The 23,096-nt window shown below is 51.6% G+C and overlaps 9 protein-coding genes across 9 annotated transcripts; 4 read left to right on the top strand and 5 right to left on the bottom strand.

Moving 5' to 3' along the window:
- Positions 1 to 1,573: 1,573 nt before the first annotated feature.
- VTN77DRAFT_2419 (uncharacterized protein) lies at positions 1,574 to 2,434 on the top strand (the record flags this gene model as incomplete). The annotated part of the gene is made up of 1 exon (XM_069418256.1): positions 1,574 to 2,434. One exon carries the CDS (start codon positions 1,574 to 1,576, stop codon positions 2,432 to 2,434), a length of 861 nt encoding a protein of 286 aa, XP_069279317.1.
- Positions 2,435 to 3,862: 1,428 nt separating this feature from the next.
- On the bottom strand, positions 3,863 to 6,653 carry VTN77DRAFT_2418 (uncharacterized protein; the record flags this gene model as incomplete). The annotated part of the gene is made up of 7 exons (XM_069418255.1): positions 3,863 to 4,037; positions 4,105 to 4,361; positions 4,413 to 4,724; positions 4,777 to 5,461; positions 5,515 to 5,770; positions 5,827 to 6,045; positions 6,098 to 6,653. The coding sequence occupies 7 exons, from the start codon at positions 6,651 to 6,653 to the stop codon at positions 3,863 to 3,865; spliced, it is 2,460 nt and encodes an 819-aa protein (XP_069279316.1).
- A 672-nt stretch (positions 6,654 to 7,325) lies between these two features.
- On the top strand, positions 7,326 to 8,466 carry VTN77DRAFT_2417 (uncharacterized protein; the record flags this gene model as incomplete). The annotated part of the gene is made up of 2 exons (XM_069418254.1): positions 7,326 to 7,353; positions 7,403 to 8,466. The coding sequence occupies 2 exons, from the start codon at positions 7,326 to 7,328 to the stop codon at positions 8,464 to 8,466; spliced, it is 1,092 nt and encodes a 363-aa protein (XP_069279315.1).
- Positions 8,467 to 8,959: 493 nt separating this feature from the next.
- VTN77DRAFT_2416 (uncharacterized protein) lies at positions 8,960 to 11,515 on the top strand (the record flags this gene model as incomplete). Its single annotated transcript, XM_069418253.1, has 1 exon — positions 8,960 to 11,515. The coding sequence occupies one exon, from the start codon at positions 8,960 to 8,962 to the stop codon at positions 11,513 to 11,515; it is 2,556 nt and encodes an 851-aa protein (XP_069279314.1).
- A 75-nt stretch (positions 11,516 to 11,590) lies between these two features.
- Positions 11,591 to 13,133, bottom strand: VTN77DRAFT_2415 (uncharacterized protein; the record flags this gene model as incomplete). The annotated part of the gene is made up of 2 exons (XM_069418252.1): positions 11,591 to 12,785; positions 12,877 to 13,133. The coding sequence occupies 2 exons, from the start codon at positions 13,131 to 13,133 to the stop codon at positions 11,591 to 11,593; spliced, it is 1,452 nt and encodes a 483-aa protein (XP_069279313.1).
- A 1,095-nt stretch (positions 13,134 to 14,228) lies between these two features.
- On the bottom strand, positions 14,229 to 16,533 carry VTN77DRAFT_2414 (uncharacterized protein; the record flags this gene model as incomplete). Its single annotated transcript, XM_069418251.1, has 4 exons — positions 14,229 to 14,634; positions 14,689 to 14,853; positions 14,909 to 15,618; positions 15,670 to 16,533. The coding sequence occupies 4 exons, from the start codon at positions 16,531 to 16,533 to the stop codon at positions 14,229 to 14,231; spliced, it is 2,145 nt and encodes a 714-aa protein (XP_069279312.1).
- A 1,246-nt stretch (positions 16,534 to 17,779) lies between these two features.
- VTN77DRAFT_2413 (uncharacterized protein) lies at positions 17,780 to 19,800 on the bottom strand (the record flags this gene model as incomplete). Its single annotated transcript, XM_069418250.1, has 2 exons — positions 17,780 to 17,925; positions 18,030 to 19,800. 2 exons carry the CDS (start codon positions 19,798 to 19,800, stop codon positions 17,780 to 17,782), a joined length of 1,917 nt encoding a protein of 638 aa, XP_069279311.1.
- A 1,324-nt stretch (positions 19,801 to 21,124) lies between these two features.
- On the top strand, positions 21,125 to 22,086 carry VTN77DRAFT_2412 (uncharacterized protein; the record flags this gene model as incomplete). Its single annotated transcript, XM_069418249.1, has 3 exons — positions 21,125 to 21,365; positions 21,477 to 21,703; positions 21,796 to 22,086. 3 exons carry the CDS (start codon positions 21,125 to 21,127, stop codon positions 22,084 to 22,086), a joined length of 759 nt encoding a protein of 252 aa, XP_069279310.1.
- A 279-nt stretch (positions 22,087 to 22,365) lies between these two features.
- On the bottom strand, positions 22,366 to 23,070 carry VTN77DRAFT_2411 (uncharacterized protein; the record flags this gene model as incomplete). The annotated part of the gene is made up of 1 exon (XM_069418248.1): positions 22,366 to 23,070. The coding sequence occupies one exon, from the start codon at positions 23,068 to 23,070 to the stop codon at positions 22,366 to 22,368; it is 705 nt and encodes a 234-aa protein (XP_069279309.1).
- Positions 23,071 to 23,096: the final 26 nt, after the last annotated feature.

The raw sequence follows: 23,096 nt of genomic DNA, 5'->3' as shown, positions 1-23,096 counted from the left end.
CCCTAGAAATTGCCTTTACAGCCCCTAATAATAGGGCCTTATAGCCCCTGAAGAATAAATATTTTGGCCTTCAATTACTGAGATAGAATCCTAATGATACAGTGCCTTCCCAAAAGGTTTATTTTGGACCCAGTTTATTTAGAAATATTATCTACAAAGGGCAATTGTAAAATAGATTTTTGGTTACAAAATTGGTCAAATTAAATTATTTCTTTCATACAGAAAATTCGTTAACCTTAAAGCCTATAGTAACTACCTACCTTACTTTATCCCCAACCAGAACTTCCTATGTTAGAATTTCGATTTGCTGTCATGCGGCCTGCCTCTTTTGGCTACAGACCGCGGGCACCTTCCAGTTTGTCCCACTTGCGTCGGCATGTCGCCCACGCACCCAAGGCGTCCTGGAACTTGCGAATCCCAGGGCGCGAAGATGGCCTCCTTCCGCAGTCCCTCGCCTGGTCAGCCAGAAACCAGCAGTGAGGCTCCTGGTACGAGTACATACCTCGTATTGGTGTACCCAGGTAACAATGCGTTCGGCTGAATGAGTCGTCGGCGACACATAAATAATGGCGACTTTCTCTTGTCACAGGTATCTCAGCCTCAGAATTTCTCATTTTCGCTGTTGTATGGTGCTAAACGTTCTTTCTGACAGTGATGCGACAGACTCGGGAAACGAAGTGGAAATATTTCCCCGTTCAATTTGCAAGTGAGCAGGAAACCATCGAGCTCGAACGGTGTGGTGATGACCGGCGCTCGTCGAACAGTGAGCCACGCAGTCCTCTTCTGGAGGACGACGCGTCGGACACAGGTTCTGATCATTCTCGCCAGTGGATAAAAGGGGTCTACATCTGCGCCACCGGTGCCTCCGTCGTCCTGTTCATCAACATCATTCTGTTCATCACGGCCACCATTCTTGCGTCCTCCAACCTCAACGACGGCGGCTTTATTACTGCGGTCGTCTATAAAGGAAACTGCTCCGTCTCGAAAAATTGGGACATAGGTCTGCACTTTGTGATTAATCTTTTGAGCACATCCATATTGGCAGCCAGCAACTATTGCATGCAATGCTTGAGCGCACCCACACGGAAGGACGTCGATCGGGCGCACGCCCGGCATACTTGGCTGGAAATCGGCCGGCATACCGGGGTTGAGAAATCTCTCGGCCGTTAGTACAAAACAGTTAATTCTCTGGCTGCTGCTGATTATCACTTCTACGCCGATTCATCTAATGTAAGATTCATCTGACTGTGTTGTTGTTTGCATTTTCACAACCGAGAGCAGATACAACTCGGCCGTCTTTTCATCCATCGCCACAAACCAATACGGCGTCCTCATCGCTCCGAGCGACTTTGACCCCAAACGGGTATCGGACAATACGAGCGACCACCTCGGCGCTTGTCTCCCCGTGGTTGTCAGTTTGTCCGAGCTGGCGTCGAAAATGTCACAGGGTCACTTTGAGAAATTGACCACCAAACAATGCGTCGATACTTAAGCCGTCAACTACGTGTCCGGAACAGGGACTGTGATAGTCCTTTCCAACAATTTGACCGGACAGGAGGACGGATCGATTCTCATGGGAGGGGCGGGAAGCAACCCCACAAGGAACCTTGGAAATGATGGTATAAATGTTGGCCCATATTCCCGATATGACTGGCTGTGCGGAGCAACAGCAGACTGTAGCAAAGGCGGTCTGGACAGCGATGTCGGGGATCTATTCCTGAAAATGGATCCTGGTGATCCATATGGAACTGTCACTTACAGCCCGTCTAACTTCACTTCTGACGACTGTGTGGCGACGGGGGTAGGTGGCTGGCTCTGTGACGACTTAGAGAAGATCCTACAATGGCTGGACTGGATAAGACCTCTTACCATGCAGGAGGTGCAGGAGTACATCTCTTACGAACAGGCGGGCTTTAGTCCACTCTACTGGTACGTCAATGTCACCATTCAGCAAGACGGGTGGTCATGTATCCCGACCTATGACTATACTCTTGTTGGCTGGGATTCTGTTATTGGCGACTACTCCATTGATGGCTGTCTGAGCATATCAGTCGAAGAGCGGTGTCAATTGCTTTATAACCCGCCCATTTGTCTGGTCGTCATCGGGTGTGCTATCGTCAAGGTGGCCTGCATGTACTTGACCGCTCGTCAGGATCGAGAGGAAATTCTGGTGACCGTGGGGGACGCCATTGCTTCGTTTCTAGCACAACCCGACCCGACCACGGCGGGACGGTGCTGGATGGACAAGTCCCGGGTATTCCGTTCATGGCAGAACAGAAAAAGGGCTGCTTTGAAGCGCAAATCGCCAAGCATCAATTCCCGGAAAGACGAGCTTCAATATCCATCCGAGATTGTCGCCAAACCTTTATCCAAGCCAAAGCTCTGGATGCAAGCTGCCACGCTACTGCGGTGGACCGTGACCCTCATCCTGTAAATCCTACCTACATATCTGATCAAAACCCAAATAACTCAATGCGCAGTTGCTCCGTCTGTCTTGGTTTCGCAGGATACTCACTCAGCTTGGCTCTCGGTCCAGACGGACTACCACTTTACTACTATGGCAGCACCGACATCAAATATCTCTGGAACCTCGGTATTGGGACCGTTGACCCGAGCACGATCATCTACTCGATCAACCTAGGCCTAATGGGCAACATCCTGCTGGCCAACCTACCGCAATTAGCCATTAGCATCACCTATTCTTTCTACAATAGTGTCCTAACGAGCATGCTGTGTGCAGCGGAATACAGCAGCTACGGCGCCAAGCGGAAACCACTCGGGTGTCATGGTCTCAGAAGGACAGCTGCCAGCTGTCAACCTACTGGCTCAGTGTGCCGTGTCGATATAGTGTCCCGCTCCTGATCACCTATACGGTGCTGCACTGGCACCTCTCCCAAAGCCTCTTCTACGTGCAGGTCTTGCCGTATGACTTTTGGGAGAACCCCGATTATGAGGGGCAAACCAGCGCGCTTGGATACTCGCCGATTGCAATCATCTTTGCCATTGCGGTCGGGGGGATGATGTCGATCGCCCTTTTGATCCTGGCATGTAGGCGATTCCAGTCAGAAATGCCGCTGGCAGGGAGTTGCAGTGCCGTGATCAGTGCGGCCTGTCATCCACCCGCCGACGACAAGGAGGCAGCGTTGAAACCAGTCATTTGGGGGGAGACCATCTCGCCACCGGAATGGGCGTTGGCGAGAGTCAAGAGCGGCAGCAGTACGGATAATAATGACACTGAAACGGAGACCATGGCCCATGCCCACTGCAGCTTTACCTCTTTTGCTGTTGTTAGGCCGACACGGGGGCGGTTGTACACTTAATACATTGCGTGAGAGTGAAGAGTAAGAATATTTGTATTAAAGAATATTAATCAAATCTCTAGTTTAATTATTTATACTAGTACTCAGTGAGACAGACACCCAGCCTTCGGTAAAGCCAAAGCATACTCCGTACGCAGGGCAGCATGGCTCCGCGCTTAGGGCTAAAATGGAAAGAAAGGGAAAGGGAACTACTTAGGTAGGTAATGATGCCCCATAGGTTGCAGCAAACTTGTATGTACAGAATGTACAGCACAGAGACGCAGACAACAACAACAACAACAACAACAACAACAAAAGAGTTCTCGCTCTCGTATACATGGGTATTATTCACATCATAGCATCTGCCTTTCTGATATTTGACATGCACTGCAGATAGGAGATATCGACATGATGGAAAAAGCACAATATTCATGAACGGTATGATATATACAGTACAGTATGGTGTTCTAGCAACAGAATACCATCCCCATAGCCTCTGCAAAAAAGAAGGGGAAAAAAGAAAACTTAATCACAAGCTAGGTATCTACGTATTAGGTATCGCATCACAGATTCGCCCTCGCCTCAATACTGGTTCGCCGCTGCTTGCGCGACGACACGTTCATGTCAGCTGTATCAGCGCTTGCTGTTGCTACTGCGCTGCGGAACAGCTCTCGGCCCACAGTGTCGGTCATGGTTAGGACGCGGGAGGATACAGTGGCGCCGTCGCGGCGGTTTTTCCTGTGATTATCAGTTAGATAACTGCTCCAATTCCTACCTGGTAAGATAAGAGAAGAGATCTACTCACCCCTCCCGACGAGACTGCGCAATCCGCTCCGTAAAGTCCCACAGGCGGCCACGGGAAAGAAGTTTTCCGGTCTCCGGATCCCGCTCGGGAGTCCACTCCGGAGCAAGCCTCATCGTTGTCGGTATCCGCTGCTCCTTGCTCCTAGCAACCAGGATAATGCCCTCCTCGGCAAACTGCTGGTAGGCGTTCTTGAGCGTCTCCTTGTTGACGGCTTCGAAGTAGGACAGGTCGCCTTGGTGGTATAATGTCTTCCCGAGCTGCGATCTGTCGTTAGTCGGTGGAAATCACACGAGATGCGTCTTCCTTACCAGTTGAGCGCTATCTTGCGCCTTCTTCATGTCAATCCAGACATCGGATGGTCCGTCCAAAGGAGGCGTCAGTCCCATCAACGAAACTGCCCCCAACCAACTGGCTTCGATAAATGGCCAGATCAGGAAGCAGTAGAAGTCAAAGTTCTCTCTTCCACACTGCCGTTCGGCATCGCTGAGCTCAATCAGGGTTGGCTGGCCTGCAGGATCTCTAGTCACCTTGATCACGTCATCCTTTTCCAGCCCGCGGAGGGTCTTTTCCAAGTTGGTCGTCAACCCGTCGGGAGGGAAGATGAATTCACCACGGAAGAGCTAGACATGTCAGACCACGGAATCGGAATAGATTACAAAGGGAGTTGCTCACCTGCGAGAGGAACGAGACATGGTCCAAAAGAGCCTCGTACGTGATGCGTTGATGCGCAGGGCCACCGCCCTGCTTCACCCTCGTATACATCGCCGCAGAGACCAGTGCCTCCGTGATGAAGAGATGGATCGTCATGTTGCGGTAGAACGACAGTTGAAACCGATCCACCGCGTAGTACGTCGGCTCCACCAAGCCGGTCACCTCGCCCACGAGTTTCGGTCCCAGGACTTCAAGTGCCCGATCAACCACCTGCGCCGTGGGTGCCCGGTAGAAATGTGCCACTCGTCCACCTTTCGCTCGGACACGTTCACACAGCCAGTCCACGCGGCGAACTAGTTCAGTTTTGCCAACTCCACGGCCGCGAAGGGTCAGCAAAACCGTCCCAACAAGCGCGGTTGGCATCATGACTGAAACAGCGTTGATGTCCGACAAGACTCTATATCCCAATGTCCGCAGGATCCGCCCCCGATCAGAGTGGCTCAGCGTGATCCTCGAGTTCAAGCTCAGAGATTGCTCCAAGTTCAACCGCTCTAGCTGTTGATTAAGGAATTCTCTTAAACTCCATGGCTCGTGAAAGCGCACGTCTACCCGACCCAGTTTCAACGACAAGACTGAAGAGGAGGACAGGAAATCCGCCAGATTTTCTTTGCGCTTCGGTTGACCCAGAAGTTCGCTGATATAAGATCTGTTGAAATGTCAGTAGAGACCCGCCTACAAAGCATACGAAGGAAGCCGTACTCCGTCTCGATCACCTTGTCGTACTGCGTGCTCACAGGACAGATGACGGTATCCTCAACCCGGCCGGAGAGGAGACTGTCGACAATGAAGTTGAGGATGCCGAATTTGGGCGAAAGCAGCTTTCCCGTTCTTGATCGTCCGCCCTCTATAAAACACTCGAAATTGTAGCCTTGCTGCAAGATAACGTCTATGTACGTCTGTACGACAGCGTGATACAGCGGATCGTCTCCAAAACTCCGCCGGATCCACATAGCGCCTGCGCGATTGTCAATGCCATCAGTTCAGCAGTATAGGAATTCTCCCAAACAGTACCTGCATGCTGCAAGAAACTCCCCACGAGGGGAAAATTCAGGTTGTCGCCCGCAACTACAATGGGCAGCCCGATACCGAGGCGGTAGCATATAATCTGCAATGAAACGTAGTCTACGTGAGACTTATGGCAGGGCAGGAAAACGATCGAATGCTTCTTCTTGGCCGCTTCTTCAGCCACCTTCCTCAAACGTAGGACTTCCTCGCTGGAGACATGAATTCCTGCGGCCATCAGTCTTGTCTTGCGGCAGCAATGGAGATGTACAGTACTCACCCTGGTGGTAGGCGCGAGTGAGAAGCTGGGTGGCTATGTAGTATGCGCTTCGAATGAACGTATTGCTGTCCATTTTGCAAATCATATTCTCCATCATCGTGTCGACCACCTCTCGCAAGTTCCCCTCGATCTCGCTCCTGCGCCGAGTCTTCGCTTTCTCAATCACATCCGGAGTCGCGCCCAATAACCCTTCCGTTTCCTCCACTTTCAATCGCGCCTCGGCCAGCTCGCTGATCTTGTTCCGCAGCAGCGGACTCTCCAGAATCAAGTTCTTGATCCGTTCCGAGAAACCAGGGTAGAAGATCGGCTGGCCAATGACCGAGTCGTAGGCGCGCCATCCCGTTCCCGACACGAAGAGGCTCACTTCACGGAGGAATTCGAACGGGTTTTCTCGAAAGCGCGCCATGTGCCGGACGAGATTCCGCTCGGTGATCCCGTCATCTTGGGTGTCGGAGCCGCCTGTGAAACCAGTCGGGTGGATCGTCACCTGGTTTCCCACAATCTCCAGGTCCGGAGCTGTTTGGCCTGCTTCCACCGCGTCTTTTCCTGGCGCCATCTCCGACGACGTACTCCGTAGGTGGGAGAAAACTGCACTTCAGGGAGTCCGGTCCAAACGCGATCAGCGGGAGTCCTCAGGGCATGCCATTGGCGTTCGAGCCATGTAGAATCAAAGACCGGAGGCCTGCATACACCGGGGAATTGTATGTAGAAACGATCGCAATTCCGAGGGAAGGTGGTCGATGTAATAAATTATAATGTCCTGCAGCGCGGGCCTCCCTCCCATACTCCGTAACCTTCCCCAACAAAAGCAACGACCTGCCAGTAGGCTAGCTTGCAGCCATGCCCCGGATCCTGCTAATCTCCTCCAATGCCTCGGGAATGAAGCCGTCACGTGATATCCCACACCCCGTGATCTGCTAGCGCGTCTGGAGCTGCCATTCCCGTTACGGGAGCGGTCGCGTCACTGACAAAGAAAGGATGAAGACAACGCTGCAGTCACCGTCACGCGGATAATAGTGTTTGTTTGCATCTATTGACCCAGGATGAGGGAATGGTCTGGTCCTTCTCTGCCTTCCCTGCACCATCCAGCTTCCTCTGGTGACACTGCTCGCGCTGCAGCTTAAAGTGAGGCACGCGCAAATAGCTCTCGGAAGTTACGGCGTCGCTGCATCTAAAGAATTTCCCTTTTTCGTGAAGATCTATCGCAACGACAAAAATTTTCTAAAAGATGTTGCGCTGGATTCGCGCATTTTCAAGTAAGACGAACAATTCTAATCACGCACGCACTGCTGATATCGCGATTAGGCGCCTCTCCCACGCTCACGAACGCGTCGCAGAACCCTACCCATTCCTTCCAAGTGTTCCGCGATGTCCCCCCACTTCGCCAGCTCCGTCGTCAGCTGCTGCTGTCGAACAGGACTGTTGGGTTTGTGCCAACCATGGGTGCTCTCCATGAGGGCCACCTGTCTCTGATCCGGCAGGCAGCTGCTGAAAATACCGACGTCTTCGTCAGCATCTACGTGAACCCGACCCAGTTCGGTGTCAACGAAGACCTGTCCAGCTATCCGCGTACCTGGGATGCAGACATGGAAAAACTGGAAAACCTGAACAGGGAATTGGAGAAGTGGGGTCCACGGGGTTCAGGCCGGATTACCGCGGTGCTGGCTCCTACCACGAAAGTGATGTATCCTACCCTGCCGCCAACGTCGGAGCCAAACGGAGAGGGTTCCTTCGTCACGATCACTCCTCTGGCGTCAAAGCTGGAGGGAATGTCTCGACCTGTTTTCTTCCGAGGCGTCGCCACCGTCTGTACGAAGCTTTTCAACATCGTCACCCCAGACCGTGTCTACTTCGGTCAGAAGGATATTCAGCAGTGTGTGGTCATCCGGCGTATGGTCAAGGATTTCCACATCGGTACTGAAGTCCGGATTGGGCCGACGGTGCGCGAACCGGACGGATTGGCCATGAGCTCGAGAAACGTGTACCTGGGAACTCGACGCAGAGCGGTCGGCCTCGTCCTGTACAAAGCGTTGCAGGCTGCGCAGGCAACCTATGAATCCGGCAGATGGTCTCGAGAGGAGATTCTGGGGGCAGCGACACGCGTGGCCGCGCAGGTCCTCTCCGAACAAGAAATGCTGCCGCCTTCGCAGCGCGCGTTATTCGAAGTGGACTACATCTCTCTCGCCGACCCGGAGTCTCTGGACGAAATCGACGAGGTGGACACGTACAAGGGGGCGATTCTGAGTGGTGCCATCAAGATGCTGCCAATCGAGGATCCCCAGCCTGGTGAGGATACTGGGATGGGCTCCGGCACGATCACGGTGCGATTGATTGACAACGTCATCCTGGAGCCGCAGAAGTGCGAGTGATATCGCCGTTTTCTACATGATTGCGGATGACCAGTTGACGTGCTCCTGCACATAACATTATAATGTACACTACATAAAAGTTTATCACGGGGTTTCTTTTAAAAAAATATAGGGCTAGAGATAGATTATTCTAATTATCCTCGCTACATTAATGACAATTACAATCCCCTTGTAAAGGGTTGATTGAATGAATGATTGATTGATTCAGACGCGTACGAACTACGGAGTACTCCGTACTGTAGTAGTATTAGGGCAGAACCTTAGGGCTCGGCGATGGAGACGGGCCGAGAAAATTTCCATCCCCTCCGCGGTGCGGGAACTAAGGACGAACTAGCCTAGCTTCAAGCTCCATCGGGTCTGGTGCCATGCCTGCGATAAAACTAAAGTTATCCCGATAAATAAAAATCTCGGCGGACATATATGCAAGGCCGAATCCTTCTTCGTCTACCCCTCTATTATCCCCTGTAGCCGACAAGGGGATCCAGCAGACAACATGGCAACAGACGACGGCATGCTCCTAAACTTCTCCCTCGGAGACGAAGGGATCATCAAGCCAGCGGCGAAATTCAAAGGCGGCACATGGAAGGACCGCCTCTCCGCGAAGAAGATTGCGCAGCAGCGGGCGAAACGCCCGAGCACGACGACAGCGCAGCAGAATAATAATAGCAATCCGAATCGGATACAGGTTGCTCCGAGAGGAGGAGGAGGAGACGCAGAGTCGCGACCGCATAAGAGGCAGAGGACGGATGGGGGGGAGTTTAAGCCGACGACGACGTCGACGGCGGGAGGTGCAAAGACAGGAAGTAGTACAGCAACAGGAGGAGCAGGAGCAGCACCAGCGCACCGTCCACGGCAAATCATTTCCTCGCTGTTCTCATCCAATCCGACTCCTAGGACGGTCACGGACGCGGACAAGCAGCAGCAAGAGCAGACAGATGCAGAGGTCAAACCGACAAACGCACCGCTGATCGACGGAATCGAAGACTTCACCGCGCTCGGCCTGTCGCCGACGCTGGCCACGCATCTCATGACGAAAATGGAGCTGAAGGCCCCGACGGCGATCCAGAAGAGTTCCATACCGCAGCTGCTGAAGGAGGAGTGCGACGCGTTCATCCAGGCTGAGACGGGATCGGGAAAGACGCTCGCTTATCTCCTCCCGCTGGTGCAGAGGATTATGGCGCTGAAAAGCAGCAGCGCGGACATATCGAATAATAATAATGACGGCGGCAGCAGCAAGAAAACTCCCGACGGCGTTATCCATCGAGATTCAGGGTTGTTCGCCATCGTTCTCGCGCCTACAAGAGAACTCTGCAAGCAGATCTCTGTCGTTTTGGAAAACCTCCTTCGCTGCGCGCACTGGATCGTCGCAGGGACCGTGATCGGTGGAGAGAAGAAGAAGTCGGAAAAAGCGCGACTACGAAAAGGGCTAAACATCCTGGTCGCGACGCCGGGCCGGCTGGCGGACCATCTGGACAATACACAGTCGCTCGACGTTAGCAACGTGCGGTGGCTCGTCCTCGACGAAGGCGACCGGCTGATGGATCTCGGGTTCGAGGAGGAGATCCAGGGCATTGTGAAGAAGTTGGATGCTAGGCAGCGGCCCAGTAAAGTTATTGGCTTGCCGGCAAAGCGCATGACGGTGCTCTGCTCGGCGACGTTGAAGATGAATGTGCAGCGGCTGGGGGAGATCAGTCTGAAGGACGCGGTGCACATCAAGGTCGATCCTGCTGATGAAGCGCAACAGGAGGAAGGCAAGGAAGAAGAAAAGAAGAAGGACGAAGAGAACTCGACGACATTCTCGGTTCCCGCGCAACTCAAGCAATCCTACGTCGTGACCGCAGCCAAACTGCGCTTGGTCACGCTTACGGCGTTGATGAAACGGACCTTTGCGCGGAAAGGCTCCGTCATGAAGGCGATCATCTTCGTGTCCTGTGCGGATTCGGTCGAGTTTCATTTTGAAGTATTTACAAGGAAGGAACTTGCTGATAGCAATGCTAATGCCAATGGCAATGCCAATACGGATGCTGATGACAAAAGCGATGATGAAGAGGAGGAGGAACAGGATGGACAGGAAAAGGAAACAGAGAAGGGAAAAGACAAGAAGAAAGGGAAGGAGAAGGACAAGAAGAAGAAAGAAAAGGAGAAGCAAAAGGAAAAGGCAAAGGAAACATCCAAAACGTCTGCACATCGCACCATCGCCCCTGCGACCGCTTTCTCTAATCCCTCCAACCCCGTCACGATCCACAAACTGCACGGCTCGCTACCTCAGCACGTCCGGACATCGACCCTGTCGGCCTTTGCGCGCAGCCGGGACGCCGCCGTCCTCATCTGCACGGACGTCGCGTCTCGCGGTCTGGATCTGCCGAATGTCGACTTTGTGGTCGAGTACGACCCCGCCTTCAGCGCGGACGACCATCTGCATCGTATCGGACGGACGGCCCGTCTCGGTCGCGACGGTCGCGCGCTCATCTTCCTCCTTCCGGGCTGTGAAGAGAACTACGTCGATATCCTGAAGCGCGGGTACCGGGATGGCGGCAAGGCGCTCACGCGCACAGATGCGAACGAGGTACTGAAGCGCGGATTCGGCGGAAACACCGACGCTGCGAGCAAGGACTGGGAAGCCAAAGCCACCGAGTGGCAGCTCGAAGTCGAGCGGTGGGCATTGGAGAATCCGCAATCGCTCGAATTGGCCCGGCGGGCTTTCCAGTCTCATGTCCGCGCGTATGCCACCCACGTCGCGGCCGAGAGACACATCTTCAACATCAAGGAGCTGCATCTGGGACACTTGGCTAAAGCCTTCGCGCTGCGGGATCGCCCTTCCAAGATCAATGTGCCTGGCCTGAGGCCTGGTAAGGAGCAGACGAAGAAGGAGTTCAAGGCGGAGAGGAAGGCAGCCAAAACAGCTGGCAAGAAGAGGAAGGCTGCTGCTGCTGGGGATGACGATGATGACGATATCCCTCGTGCGGTTACCAACAGCGACGACGCAGCCGCCAAGATGAGGGCCAAGATGAAGGAGTTGACGGGTGCCAGCGAGTTCAATCTAGCGTAGTTTCCAGCAAAAAAAAAAGGGAAAAATAAAGAGGTTGAGGCGTTGTCATGTAGTAGTTGTATATAGACGTGTTAATTAGTAGATATCCCACAACGAGATCTTCCCATCCTTCGACCCCGCGGCTAGCCAATGTGTCTGTTGCGCCTTTTGGCTTCTTTGCTGCTGCACGGCTTTTAGCCCTGTTACTGGAGGAGGGGCAGTAAGATCAAGGAAGTCTTCGTTGTCTCTTCCATCAGACGAAGTAGAAGCAGTAGTTGAAGAAGAAACACCTCCTTCACGATCTTCTTCTTCTTCAAGGATTTCAGCAAACGCCACGGAATAGCACCCCTCCTTATGCCATTTCAATACCGCTAATTCTTTCATCGTCTTGCATGAGTACACTCTCACTCGGGCGTCCCAGCCGGCTGTCGCGAAGATCTTGCTGTCGGAGCGGACTCGAAGACCCTGTTGGCCTGCATGTTTGGTGTTCAAAACCTTGAGGGGGGTCTTTTGCTCTTCTTTTGTTTCTTCTTCTTTCTGTTTTCCCTTTGCCTTGGACCCAGATCTGGCAACCTGTGGAATGGGATGTTTCACGATAAGAGCGTCAGCAGAAGACGTGAGGAAGTAGTTGCCTTTCTCCTTTCCGGGGGAAACATCGAGGGAGAGCACGGGCTGCGTGTGCGGACGACTAGCGTAGAGTTTTTCCCATCTCCAAGGCACCGAGGAAGACAACGGACCGTTGGTATGGTCTGAGGTAGTGTAGACCATCACATGCCCATCTTCGTAGCCGGAGAGCACATACAGCTCACCTCCCTGTGACGACAAGAAGATGTTGACGGCCATCACCATGCCTGTCTGGACGGAGGCATCTGCAGGAATGGTCGAGACGCGTCTTTCCGAAGGGAGATGGAAAATGTCAATCGCTCCGGAGTTTAGAGCATTGGGGACAGCTAATAACAGAGGGTCGCGCTGTTTGCGTTGATTCATCAGTGATGATGATGAAGCATTGACCTCTGTCGCGATCTCCTGATCTTTCTTCTCCGAAGATTGGTCGACATCATCTCGACCCTCCTGAATACATGTACTACTCCCCACCGCCTCCGGCACAAAACAGAGCGAAAACGCGCAGAAATTAAGCGCATTCACAGCAAGAGAATGGACCAGCCACGGCTGAGCCGTCGTCGTCGCAGAAGAACTTTTGCTGCTCCTTTCGACAGGCAGACTCTTGTCCAGCCGCTCTTCGTCGGCGGAAGTGATCCTCCAAACACGTAGTTTGTGATCTCGACCGTGTCTGGATATCGTCAGTCAGTCAGTCATAACTTCCTTGCCATCAAAATTCGAAAAGCAAGAAAAACCACACAGAGAGAAAGAGAAAGGCATACGTAAACACCTCCATCTCCTCACCACTTTCGCAGAAGCAGAACCCCTTAACCTCCAAAACAGCCCCCTCATGCGCCTTCCACACCACTCGAGGCCGCTTCGTGACCACGTTCCAGATGACGACCCACCCGTCCGCGTCCGCAGAGACGAGGCGCGAATTCTCCGCAAAGAAATGCAGTGCGTGGATGGGGGAGGCGTGGCCGCGGAGGATGTACCGCGGAGTGGCTGGGGGGTGTTGAGCTGCTGCTGCCATCGTCATTATTGTTGTTGTCAAGGTTGTATTGGATCTTTTTTTTTTAGAACTCGAATCTGATGGTTAATATGTTACGTATGTAGCGATGGCCAGAAAAAAAAAGATAGGTATGTAGGTAGGTATAGGTAGAAGCTACACTAGGTAATGCAGGTAGCTAGGTCATCTATGTATGTAGTACTGTGCTGTACCTGGGAAGGTGGCGATCACTAAGACAGAGATTTTTCATTCTGCGTAGGGAAAGCAGGAGAAAAAATAGTATCCATGTATTCATGCAAACCGTTATTTCATCAAGGCTCCAGCTTAGCCATCGCATATGGTCGCAGGAGAAAGAGAAACATCAGGTCCGCCGGAGTTGACTAAGCGAAGGTCGGCGATGTGTGGATGGATGATGGTGATGGTCTTGGCGTTATCCTGCTAGAACGAAGATGTAGCACGAAGGTATGAAATGTAACCTTTTTGAACTCCTCTTTTCGCTGGTGTAATTTACATCTAATCATTTTCAGTCTGGTAATGTTTTCAACTGGAATTTTTATTTATTTCAGACATGGAACTAAAATACCCATGAGAAGTATAGTATAAATAAAATATAAATCAGTCGTCTATTTATCTGGTAGATACCTGGTAGATAAATGTATACTAAAAACCCCAACCACTACAGTACATAAATCCAAAGAGAAAGCTTTTCCCACATAACAAGAACCTACTCCAATCACACACACATGATTGTCCAGTAAATAACGGTCCCAAACAAAGCTATCATAGACTTCCCGCGGAGACAGCAAGGTGCGCCATATACCGAGGTAATATAAGTGGAGCCACAGAGAAATAGGTATATCGATAGACATGAAAAATAGACAGTGGGGACACTTCTTTCCAAAAGGGAATCTTATACATCGGACGTCATCCAGAAAAGGCATCAGGCGTGATCGCAGCATGATCGCAGCATGATCGCAGCATCGTGACAGGTTCAAAGCTCGAGGTCATAGGCAGCATTCCGTTCAGTTCGTGATAATGACCGAAAGTGGAAACATTGGAGCCTTAACGTCAAGTATAAAGGATGAAGAAGGTGTGACATAACGTCGTTACTCTGCTGGTGCAGGTCTAGTACGGCCCATACTGATAGCTGTCAAGTTGGGTATGCGGAGCAACATAGTGATTCTGATACGGATGGTTCTCCATGGAAAAGTCGGCAGTGGCCATCAACGGATTGACAATCCCGGATGGAACTCTCGAACGCGTCGACGCAGGTGTCATCGCCGAATTTAACGAGTTACCGCTCATGGACGAATCGGCTGTAGTTGTCGAGTTCTGTCGTTCTGACTGCTGCTGCTGCTGCTGATTATTCCAACCCCACTTCTCATGCAGTTCATCTTTGAGAAATCCTACCCGCCAGCCGGTCTCCTTGATGATCTTGTCGAAAATTCCGAGCACCTCCTCTTGAGCTTCCCGGCTGACCAGGCACTCTGCTGCGATGGCTAGACAGCGGATCGAGACACTAGCCACGCCTCTGCTATTGCTTAGCCGCGTCCCAGACCGCAAATTCCGGAGAGTGTCCACCTACCTATCCTTCACATGCGCAACAATCCCACAGATATCATGCGCATGACTTTGCTGCATACTACGCATCTCCGGACTGAATTCGGATTCAATCGGATGGATCTTGGCAAGAAGGAGACAGGCTGTATGATAGAATAATCGAGCAACGATGGCGGTGCGTTTGATAAGCCTGCAAATGGGGCAAAAGTTAGCATTTGCAATATCTTGACAACTGTACGACCTACCAAACTTCTGGGAAGCAAGACTCCGAATTGGTCTGCCACGGCTGCAGATAGCCAAGAGGCATCATAGACCGCGGAACGTGTTTTGCCCACTCGTCACACCACCGCTTATACGTATTCCACTCGTGACATCGCTGATTAATTCGCATCTCGTGCGCGTTGCGGTCCAGCCCCTGAAATTGCGGAATAGTCGCCCGGAAATTGGCGATTTTGGCACATATATAGACCATCCGGTGCGTCCACATCTCTTCATCCCCGACAAGGCTTCCTGGTGGGGAGAGCTCCATGTTCATATCGATATCCCACGTATCTGGATCCCATGCCATCTGCCAATTGAAATGAAGACAGCTCAATAACTCCATGCCAACGTTGAGCCAAAAACAGGCGCCACCAATCCCAGGAGTCCTGGCGTTCCAACGACATTCCTTAATGAGAGCTCTGGCACCGGCGATGTGATTCATCCGTTGCATCGCACTCTCACACATGACCTCGTAAACGTTGAGGATGACTGCTGTTGTAGCACACAGCACAACATCACGGTTCGGATTCTGTAAGAGAGCAAGGAGGTCTCTTGACGCGGCGTTGTAATAATGGATTGCTCGATCCTCGCTGTATGATGGATTGACAAGGTGAAGATGTCGCGCTCCACATGCCAAAAAAGCGTTTAGGAGCATAGGCTCGCTAAGTGCATGAAATGGCAAGATACGCGTGAACTAAGACCAAATTAGAAAATTGATAAGAGCACCGAAAATAGGTGAACGTACGTGCTTGTTTGCATCCATGGAATCCATCCACAGGCCGACCTCCTCGATGAAAACCTGCATCAGGAGGACTTCTTCGGCGTTATTCAAACATGGCCGAATATTAGATGGCTGGATCGTTGATTTCGGCGAAAAGGAGCCCTGATCGTGAAAGGTAGAGTGTGCCCCGGAATATGAATTGTCGTTGAATATGGGGTCCGGCATTTCTGCCTGGGGAGCCTCAGGAAATGATGGGAGAAGGGAAGGAGATACGGGGAGGCTCTGTCGAGGAATTACAGGAGCATTTAAGACGTCCGCAAAATCGAACTGCGACGTAGGCTCCTTGTTCGATGAGGAATCCTCCTTCAACGGGGGATAACGCTCGAAGCCCCCGATATACCCGGAGGCAATCTCTCGGGACTCATCCTGGAAGGACAGTTGAGTGCCCGGCGGATGAACGATGTGATGTGGAGGAGCAATTGTTTGGGTATCGATAAAATTCAGACGCACACCGCGCTTGCATATTCTGCCCGACTTTTGACAATTCTGGCATCTCGGAACAGCTTCGTCGCATTTGAGATGTCGCTCTCGACAGGTGAGGCAGCCGGTCCGCACCCGCTTGGGCTTTGGCGCTTCAGAGGAAGGAGCAGCTTTCGCGGGCTTCGGCGAGCCGGTGATGAGCCCTTTTGGAGATCGTTTCCCTCGCTCGTCGTTTGGGCGCGTCTCCTGTGAGTGAGTGTTGGATGTTGTCGACGTGGGGGTTATCGGCGCTTGATTTTCATGCAATTGGAGACCATTGGCACTGAAGTTGGTGCCCGAAGCTCCCAGATTCAACGATACGTCGAAATTAGACTGCGAAAGAGAATTTTCACCCACTGCAGAAGCCATCACAACCGTGGTATAACGCCAGGTTCCGCCGGAGGATCTAACGACCGGTGGATGCCGTCAGAGCACCCTCTGCGCAGAAAACAACCCTGGCGTCTCCATACAAGGTCCAAGTGCAGATATATCACGAGATATGATAACGTTCGACGAGCTAGGAGATCAAGACAGGAAAAGGTTATACTCGAAGCTGATAGGCAGGCAGTTCTGGGTGTAGGACGCGGAACCGAGATTGAAAACGATGAACAGGAACGAGGACAAAAACGTTGCAGCGGCCGTCACTCAGCACAGAGTTCACTCATTTGAGGATTGCGATCACGGACAAAAATGGTACTCGACTGTTCTGGAAGAAAGAGAGCTAGTTTTGAGGGTATCGCTCTAGAAGTCAATTTGGTAAAATGTCAGCGACAGATACTGGAAAAGCGACGTGGATTTGCCCACGACGTGAGGAGATAGATCAACGCCGCCAAAGACCCTACCGATCATCAGCTATATAGGAAAATGGTTGGATTTGCGATTCTTCGTAACGCGGGGCATTCGCGGCAAGACACGGCGATACGAGTCTCGATGCGGACGACGGTGATAGGGATCGGTTTCCCTCAACACAGCAAGCGGGGGATCATGCGCCAGCGAAAGAAGGCATTGACGCTGCAATCCAAACCCCGAGAATCCGGGGTTAATGACAGGGAAGATAATCAGATCGAAGGAGGGCGATAACGACTGATTGCCGTCAGATTGGAGACCTGTTGCGCCCTGACCAGTTTGCTGGGCATCGGCCATTCGAGCAGCGGCCCAGCCACACCCGCCAGTCCAGTTTCCCCACGCTGCAGGGAGCAGGGACCACCAGGGGTTCTCGCTCGATCCAGACAGCCATGCAAGACTTGCAGCATTTGTACATACGGAGTAGTAAGTAGCACAGGAGATCTGACACATTCTCTCGCTAATTCGCCCAAGAGCTGAAACCCATCGACCGGTAACTATTTCTATTTATTAATAATAATCACAGTCTACTATATACGCCTAAAGTCATCAATTATATTCTTGGTCAATCCGTCATAAAAAAAAACACTTCCTCGACTTCAATGTCGACTTTAACGATGGCCATCCTGCTTATTCTCTTTTTAGTAGTCATGTCTCATTCGCTGCAATCAGATAGGGGTTCGAAACACAATGTTCTATCATTCTCAGTTCTCATGACTCGTACCCGGAATGCCCATGAAATCATCAGGTCCCTCATATATACCATGGTCTATCATGCAGTATACTCGTCCTCGTGGTGTTTACCTTTCTCTCCCAGTCGAGGAAGCTTTATAGGAAGAAGGAAAAGAAGCATCAAAGCTCCCCAAACGGCAGCGGACGCAAATGTCAGCCGGAGGGAACTGGCGTATGCTTGAGTTACTAGAATCACGATGAACTAGTCAGTGACGGGATTCATTTCCAACGTGATCAGGGAAGTGGAAAGTGAGCAGAGGTATGACGGCGAGGCAAAGATGCTGACATACCTTCACTCCGATGCAATGGATCTAAATTTGCAATGGCATCAACCGACTTCCGAACCCGTAAAATGATATCTTCCTTGCTGGGCCCAGTGACCGTCTGCTCCAGGCGGAAGAAGAGCACGTTTTGCAGGATCCAGCTGCTGATAGCGACGCCCATCACGGACCCTAGATTTCTCCAGAGGCCCAGCGTCGTGATGGCGACGGCCTGCTCCTCCTGCTTGTTGATGGCAAGGATCGCGACGGTCATAGTAGGAAACGCGAAGCCCTGGCCGAAACTAGAGAGAGAAAGAAAGACCATCGACATGGCGTCCGGTATATCGAAAAGAGCCATTGCGGTTGTAGAACAGCCTCCAAGGACGAAAAACAAGCCACCAATGATGATCGGTGGCATCAGTCGCTTGGTCCAAGTAATCAGGAATCCCGTAAAGACGCTGGAACAGGTGACTGCGATAGTCGCGGCAACAAGACGAATCCCTGAGACGGTCGCAGACTCCAGTTTCACGGCCTGGAAGAACAACGGGACATTGAAAAAGATCGTATTAATAGACATAGCACCAAAGAAATTACCAAAGATGATATTCGCGTGCGGTTTCTTGGAAAGCAGTTCTACCGGCATTACGGGTCTTTCGACGTTTCTTTCGTACCACGGAAAGACGACGGCCAGCACACAGGCAACGATCAAAGACGAGATAACAAGCGGGTGACCCCAGCTCAAGACATTTCCACCAAGGTTAATACCCATGATGAGGGCCGCTACGCCCACAGTGAGGATAAAGGCCCCTGTCAAATCGACGAGCCCTATGAGCTGCCGGACAGTCATTCTTTCGGACTTGGATGTTGTCAAGCCAAGGTCAGCCGGGGTTGTCCACCAAGCGACGAGAAGATAAACGAAGATGAATGGAAGTTGGATGCCGAATGCACCTCTCCATCCCAGTTGGTCGCAGATGAATCCACCGCCCGCAAGACCCAGACAACCGCCTACACCCAACACAAGATTGATGTAGGACTGGTAAACGCCTCGGTATTCCAGCCGCACGATATCACTGCAGATGATCGCGCCCATGGAGAAGACACCCCCCGCACCGAGCCCACAGAAAGCCCTGGCTGCGATGAAGCTGCCGATGCTTTGAGCTAGAGCGCACCAGGCGGTTGTCAAGAAGAAGACGACGATCGAGAATATATATACTGGTTTCCGCCCAAAGGTGTCCGAAATCCGGCCGAAAAGAGGCAGGAGCGCCGTCGAGGTGAGCAGAAACGCAGTCGAGAGCCAGGAGGCAGAATTCGACGCGTGGAAATGCGACGTGATCACTGGATGGCTGGACGCCATCAACGTCGAGTCAAAGAATCCAATCACATACCCCAGTAGGATACCACCGAATATCAGCCAGAATCTTCGAGGCGTAACATTGATGAATCTGTCAGCATATCGCGAGCCCGCTGCTGCGGAATCTCCATGCTCTGGATCCGATATTCGCTCATTTGGCGGTACCGTGGCAGCAGAGGTCACCCTTTGGAGGCCAGGCTCGATGTCGATCCCGGTTGAGATGGAAGGAACCTTGACGAGGTTGAGACACTCAGAATATCCATCGCTCTGAAGCAGCCCTGGCACTGCTGATGACCCGGTTCCATGGTGCTCGTCTTTTGAAGTCCCATTGTAGCCAGTTACCAATCTCTGGGACTCATTTGCTGCTGAACCGTCATGCCTGATCAATGGTGTTGTTTCATCGGCTGCAAGCTCTGGTTGCTCCTCCCAATTCTCCGTTCTTCCTCCCATGACGGTGGAAGATATCTGTGCTCTGAATTGGATTAATAATTGCAGTCTTTCGTTGCGGAATCAGTAAGAGAGGACCTTGGGACTGCAATTATGTGGTGTACTTATATAGTTTATAGTTCAGGAGCGGATTGATGTGATCCCAATTTATAGTCGTCATGGGCGATAACGTTTCAATTAAAAAAGAAAAGCAGAATCTTGGCCGGAAATTCTCTCCTCTCGACTACAGGAAGTAAGGAGTTGCGGCCTTTTTTCCGTTCGTATGCTGCAGCAGTTAGAAAACTTGGTCGTGGTGGATCCTTTCTCCGCGGTTTAAGAGAGCTACCAGGTACCTCCTTCCTAGTACTTACCTACCTAGATAGGCAGGTACCTAATCAGATGCCTCTCCGCAATGCGTCATTAATTGTCTGTTTCTACTACCGCTGGCTCCATAATAAGAATAACTCAGACCCGAATCACACTGCAGAAGAAGCCTAGAAATGTCACCAAACTGTCTATACCAGCCCCTCTTGCGTATATAAATGTACATACATGCATACCTATGATACTCTGCTAACGGTCGGAAGCCAGGATTCTGATCCGTCAAACATGAACTAGTTTAGTTAATTGACACTGCTCCACTGGTGAGGGGTAGATGCTATATACTTCATAGATCGGCCTGCTCAGCCGACGCATGTTCATTGGGATGCATGGATGCGGGAAGACGGCTATGCACAGGACATTTTAGATCGACGCAAGAACGACTCCAATCACGGTGTTGAGTCTGTTGACTCATGTTGTTGCGGGGTCTAATGCTGCAGAGGGAGACGACTGCTTGAAAGTGAGTCACGAGGCACCCGCTGCTCATATGTCATCTTCCCGGTCGAGAACACAAGCTAACTATAGCTCCTCGCAGTTGCCGACCCAGGAGCTGAAGACTGCTGGGATTGGGAGAGGACTCTTGGTCAAGATTGGGATTCTATAATTATGCTAGATTGAATCTTTCTGCAATTGTGCCCAAAGTCTTTAAAGGATGTGCATGTATGTACATGTACATACATCTAGTGTGCTGCTGCCTCGGGGCGGGTAGTATGGATGCCGATAAGCTCTGTAATCCGGTTCTTCAAACCAAGGAAACTTTCTAAACTTGCGGGATGGAAATCGCACGTGGAACAAACAGCTGCGTTAATTTCTTCCTTGATTGCCTTGTAAATAAATATTGAGAGGGTCATCGGCAATATTCCCAGAAGACTTGACAACAGAAACATCCTTATATCGATAATCGCGCCGAGCCTCCCTCCAATTACCCCGCCGTCGCCATCCCTGTCACGTTGTCCGTCTGGTCACCATGCGCCCTCCCCTCCGCATTGCCATCCTCGAATGTGACACCCCGTTAGAAAACACAAAGAACAAGTATGGAGGATACGGCGGCGTGTTCGAGGCGCTCCTCAAAGCTAGCGCCGCAGCGTTGGGCCAGCCCGACCGGCTCGATCCCGAGAAGGACCTACAGCTGTCGAAGTGGGACGTTGTCAACGGGGAAAAGTATCCCAATTTGGAAGATATAGATGCCATACTGATCACGGGGTCAAGTGCGTTTTTTCCTCCTTCTTTTATTTTATTTTTGTTGGCCAACGATGGCGCCAATTCGAAGTTACCCGCTTGACTAGTCGACTGACTTACTCATCCTTCTATCTGCCCAGGGCACAACTCCTTCGATGACATACCGTGGATAAACAGGTTGGTGGAGTTTACGCAGAAAGCACTTGCGCAGGACCGTGTGCGCATCATTGGGGTGTGCTTCGGACACCAGATTGTGGGAAGAGCCCTCGGCGTCAAGGTCGGGCGGAACAACAAAGGCTGGGAGATCTCGGTGTGCGAGATGGATTTAACGGAGAAGGGCAAGGAGTTGTTTCAAAAGGACAAGCTTGTGAGTCAATTCCCTTTTTCCATTTCAAGATTCTCCAACCAGGTTGAGGGACAAATAAGATTTTATGGCTGACTCTTCATGTTTCCTCGCAGAGCCTGCACCAGATGCACCGTGATATCGTATATGGCTATCCACCAGACGTTACGCCTCTCGCTTCCTCACCCCGCTGTGCCGTACAGGGAATGTACGCTCCTCGTCGCTTGATCACTGTTCAGGGACACCCCGAGTTCACCGATGAAATCGTGTCGGAGATCCTCGATTCGCGCAGTAAAGCCGGCATCTTCACAGAGGAGGAATATAAGGAGGCGATGGGCAGAGTTAAGAATCAGCATGACGGCATTGCTGTTGGGGTGGCTTTTCTAAAGTTCTTGCTCGATGAGTGAATGCTCATATCTGGGGATTATTGTGTAAATAATAGATGCCTAGCGCCGTACATAGAAGTACATAGAGGGTTTCTCGCATATACTTCCAGGACGAGACAGCTAATGAATCATGCAGAACGATTTTGTGAGTCTTGAAAGACGATTCTATTATAATATATACATTAACATTAGCCCTCGAGTATTCTCAGAAGAGGGCGACACTCATGCTTTCTTCAACTCCTCACAACTCCTCCAAACTCCTCCAAACTCGACTCCTCATAAATCTTAATTCATACCCTCTCAAGATTGATTGGGATCCTCGCGTTCCAGAAATCCTGGGTCCATCTCTATGCGCCTCTCGAATTTCGACCACCAATCCCTGAAGCTCTTCAGCGGGACCATCTCTTCCCCCTTCTTATGCGGATCCGACTCGGCGAAGCTGGCAAGGAAATTGAACGCGTTCCCAATAATCCTTTGCGCAAGCATCTTTGTCGTAATCTGCTTCTGCTGCGGTGTCTGGCGCACCAGGGCGGTGGAAGAGGACGGTTCGGGGGGATTCCGGGAGGCGTTCAACGTCGCGAGCTGGGCGGCGACGCTCTGGGCCGGTTCTATCGAGATTCCCAGCGTCACCTGTCCATTGGTCACGTCTCGTGCAGCCGTGACATCTTCATCCAGCATCTCGTCTTCCTCCTCGGCCTCCGAACGACGAGGCTGCGCCGAAGACCCGACCTTGAAGATCGCGGAAGGCTTCTCGTTGCTTATTGCGCCTAGAAACCTGAATTCGGGACCATTCGGCGTCGGTTTGGATTCAGGAGTTTGAATATAGATCGCTGCGGCTGTGTCTGGGGGCAGAACGGTTCCAGGGAGGAAGAAGACGACAATATGGTTGAATCTTGGATATGCGGGAAATGTGAATGCGAACTTGGTCGGTTGAGTGTTAGGCTGGGCACCAACGGCAGCAATATCTGTGAGACAGGGTCTCCCCGGAATAATGACAGAAAACATGGTGGAGAGCGGCACGAATTTCCTCT

The sequence above is a fragment of the Rasamsonia byssochlamydoides genome, assembly GCF_041956645.1.
Source record: "Rasamsonia byssochlamydoides strain NRRL 3658 unplaced genomic scaffold VTN77scaffold_18, whole genome shotgun sequence".
Classification (NCBI taxonomy): domain Eukaryota; kingdom Fungi; phylum Ascomycota; class Eurotiomycetes; order Eurotiales; family Trichocomaceae; genus Rasamsonia; species Rasamsonia byssochlamydoides.
This window is presented reverse-complemented; position numbering and strand designations above follow the sequence as displayed.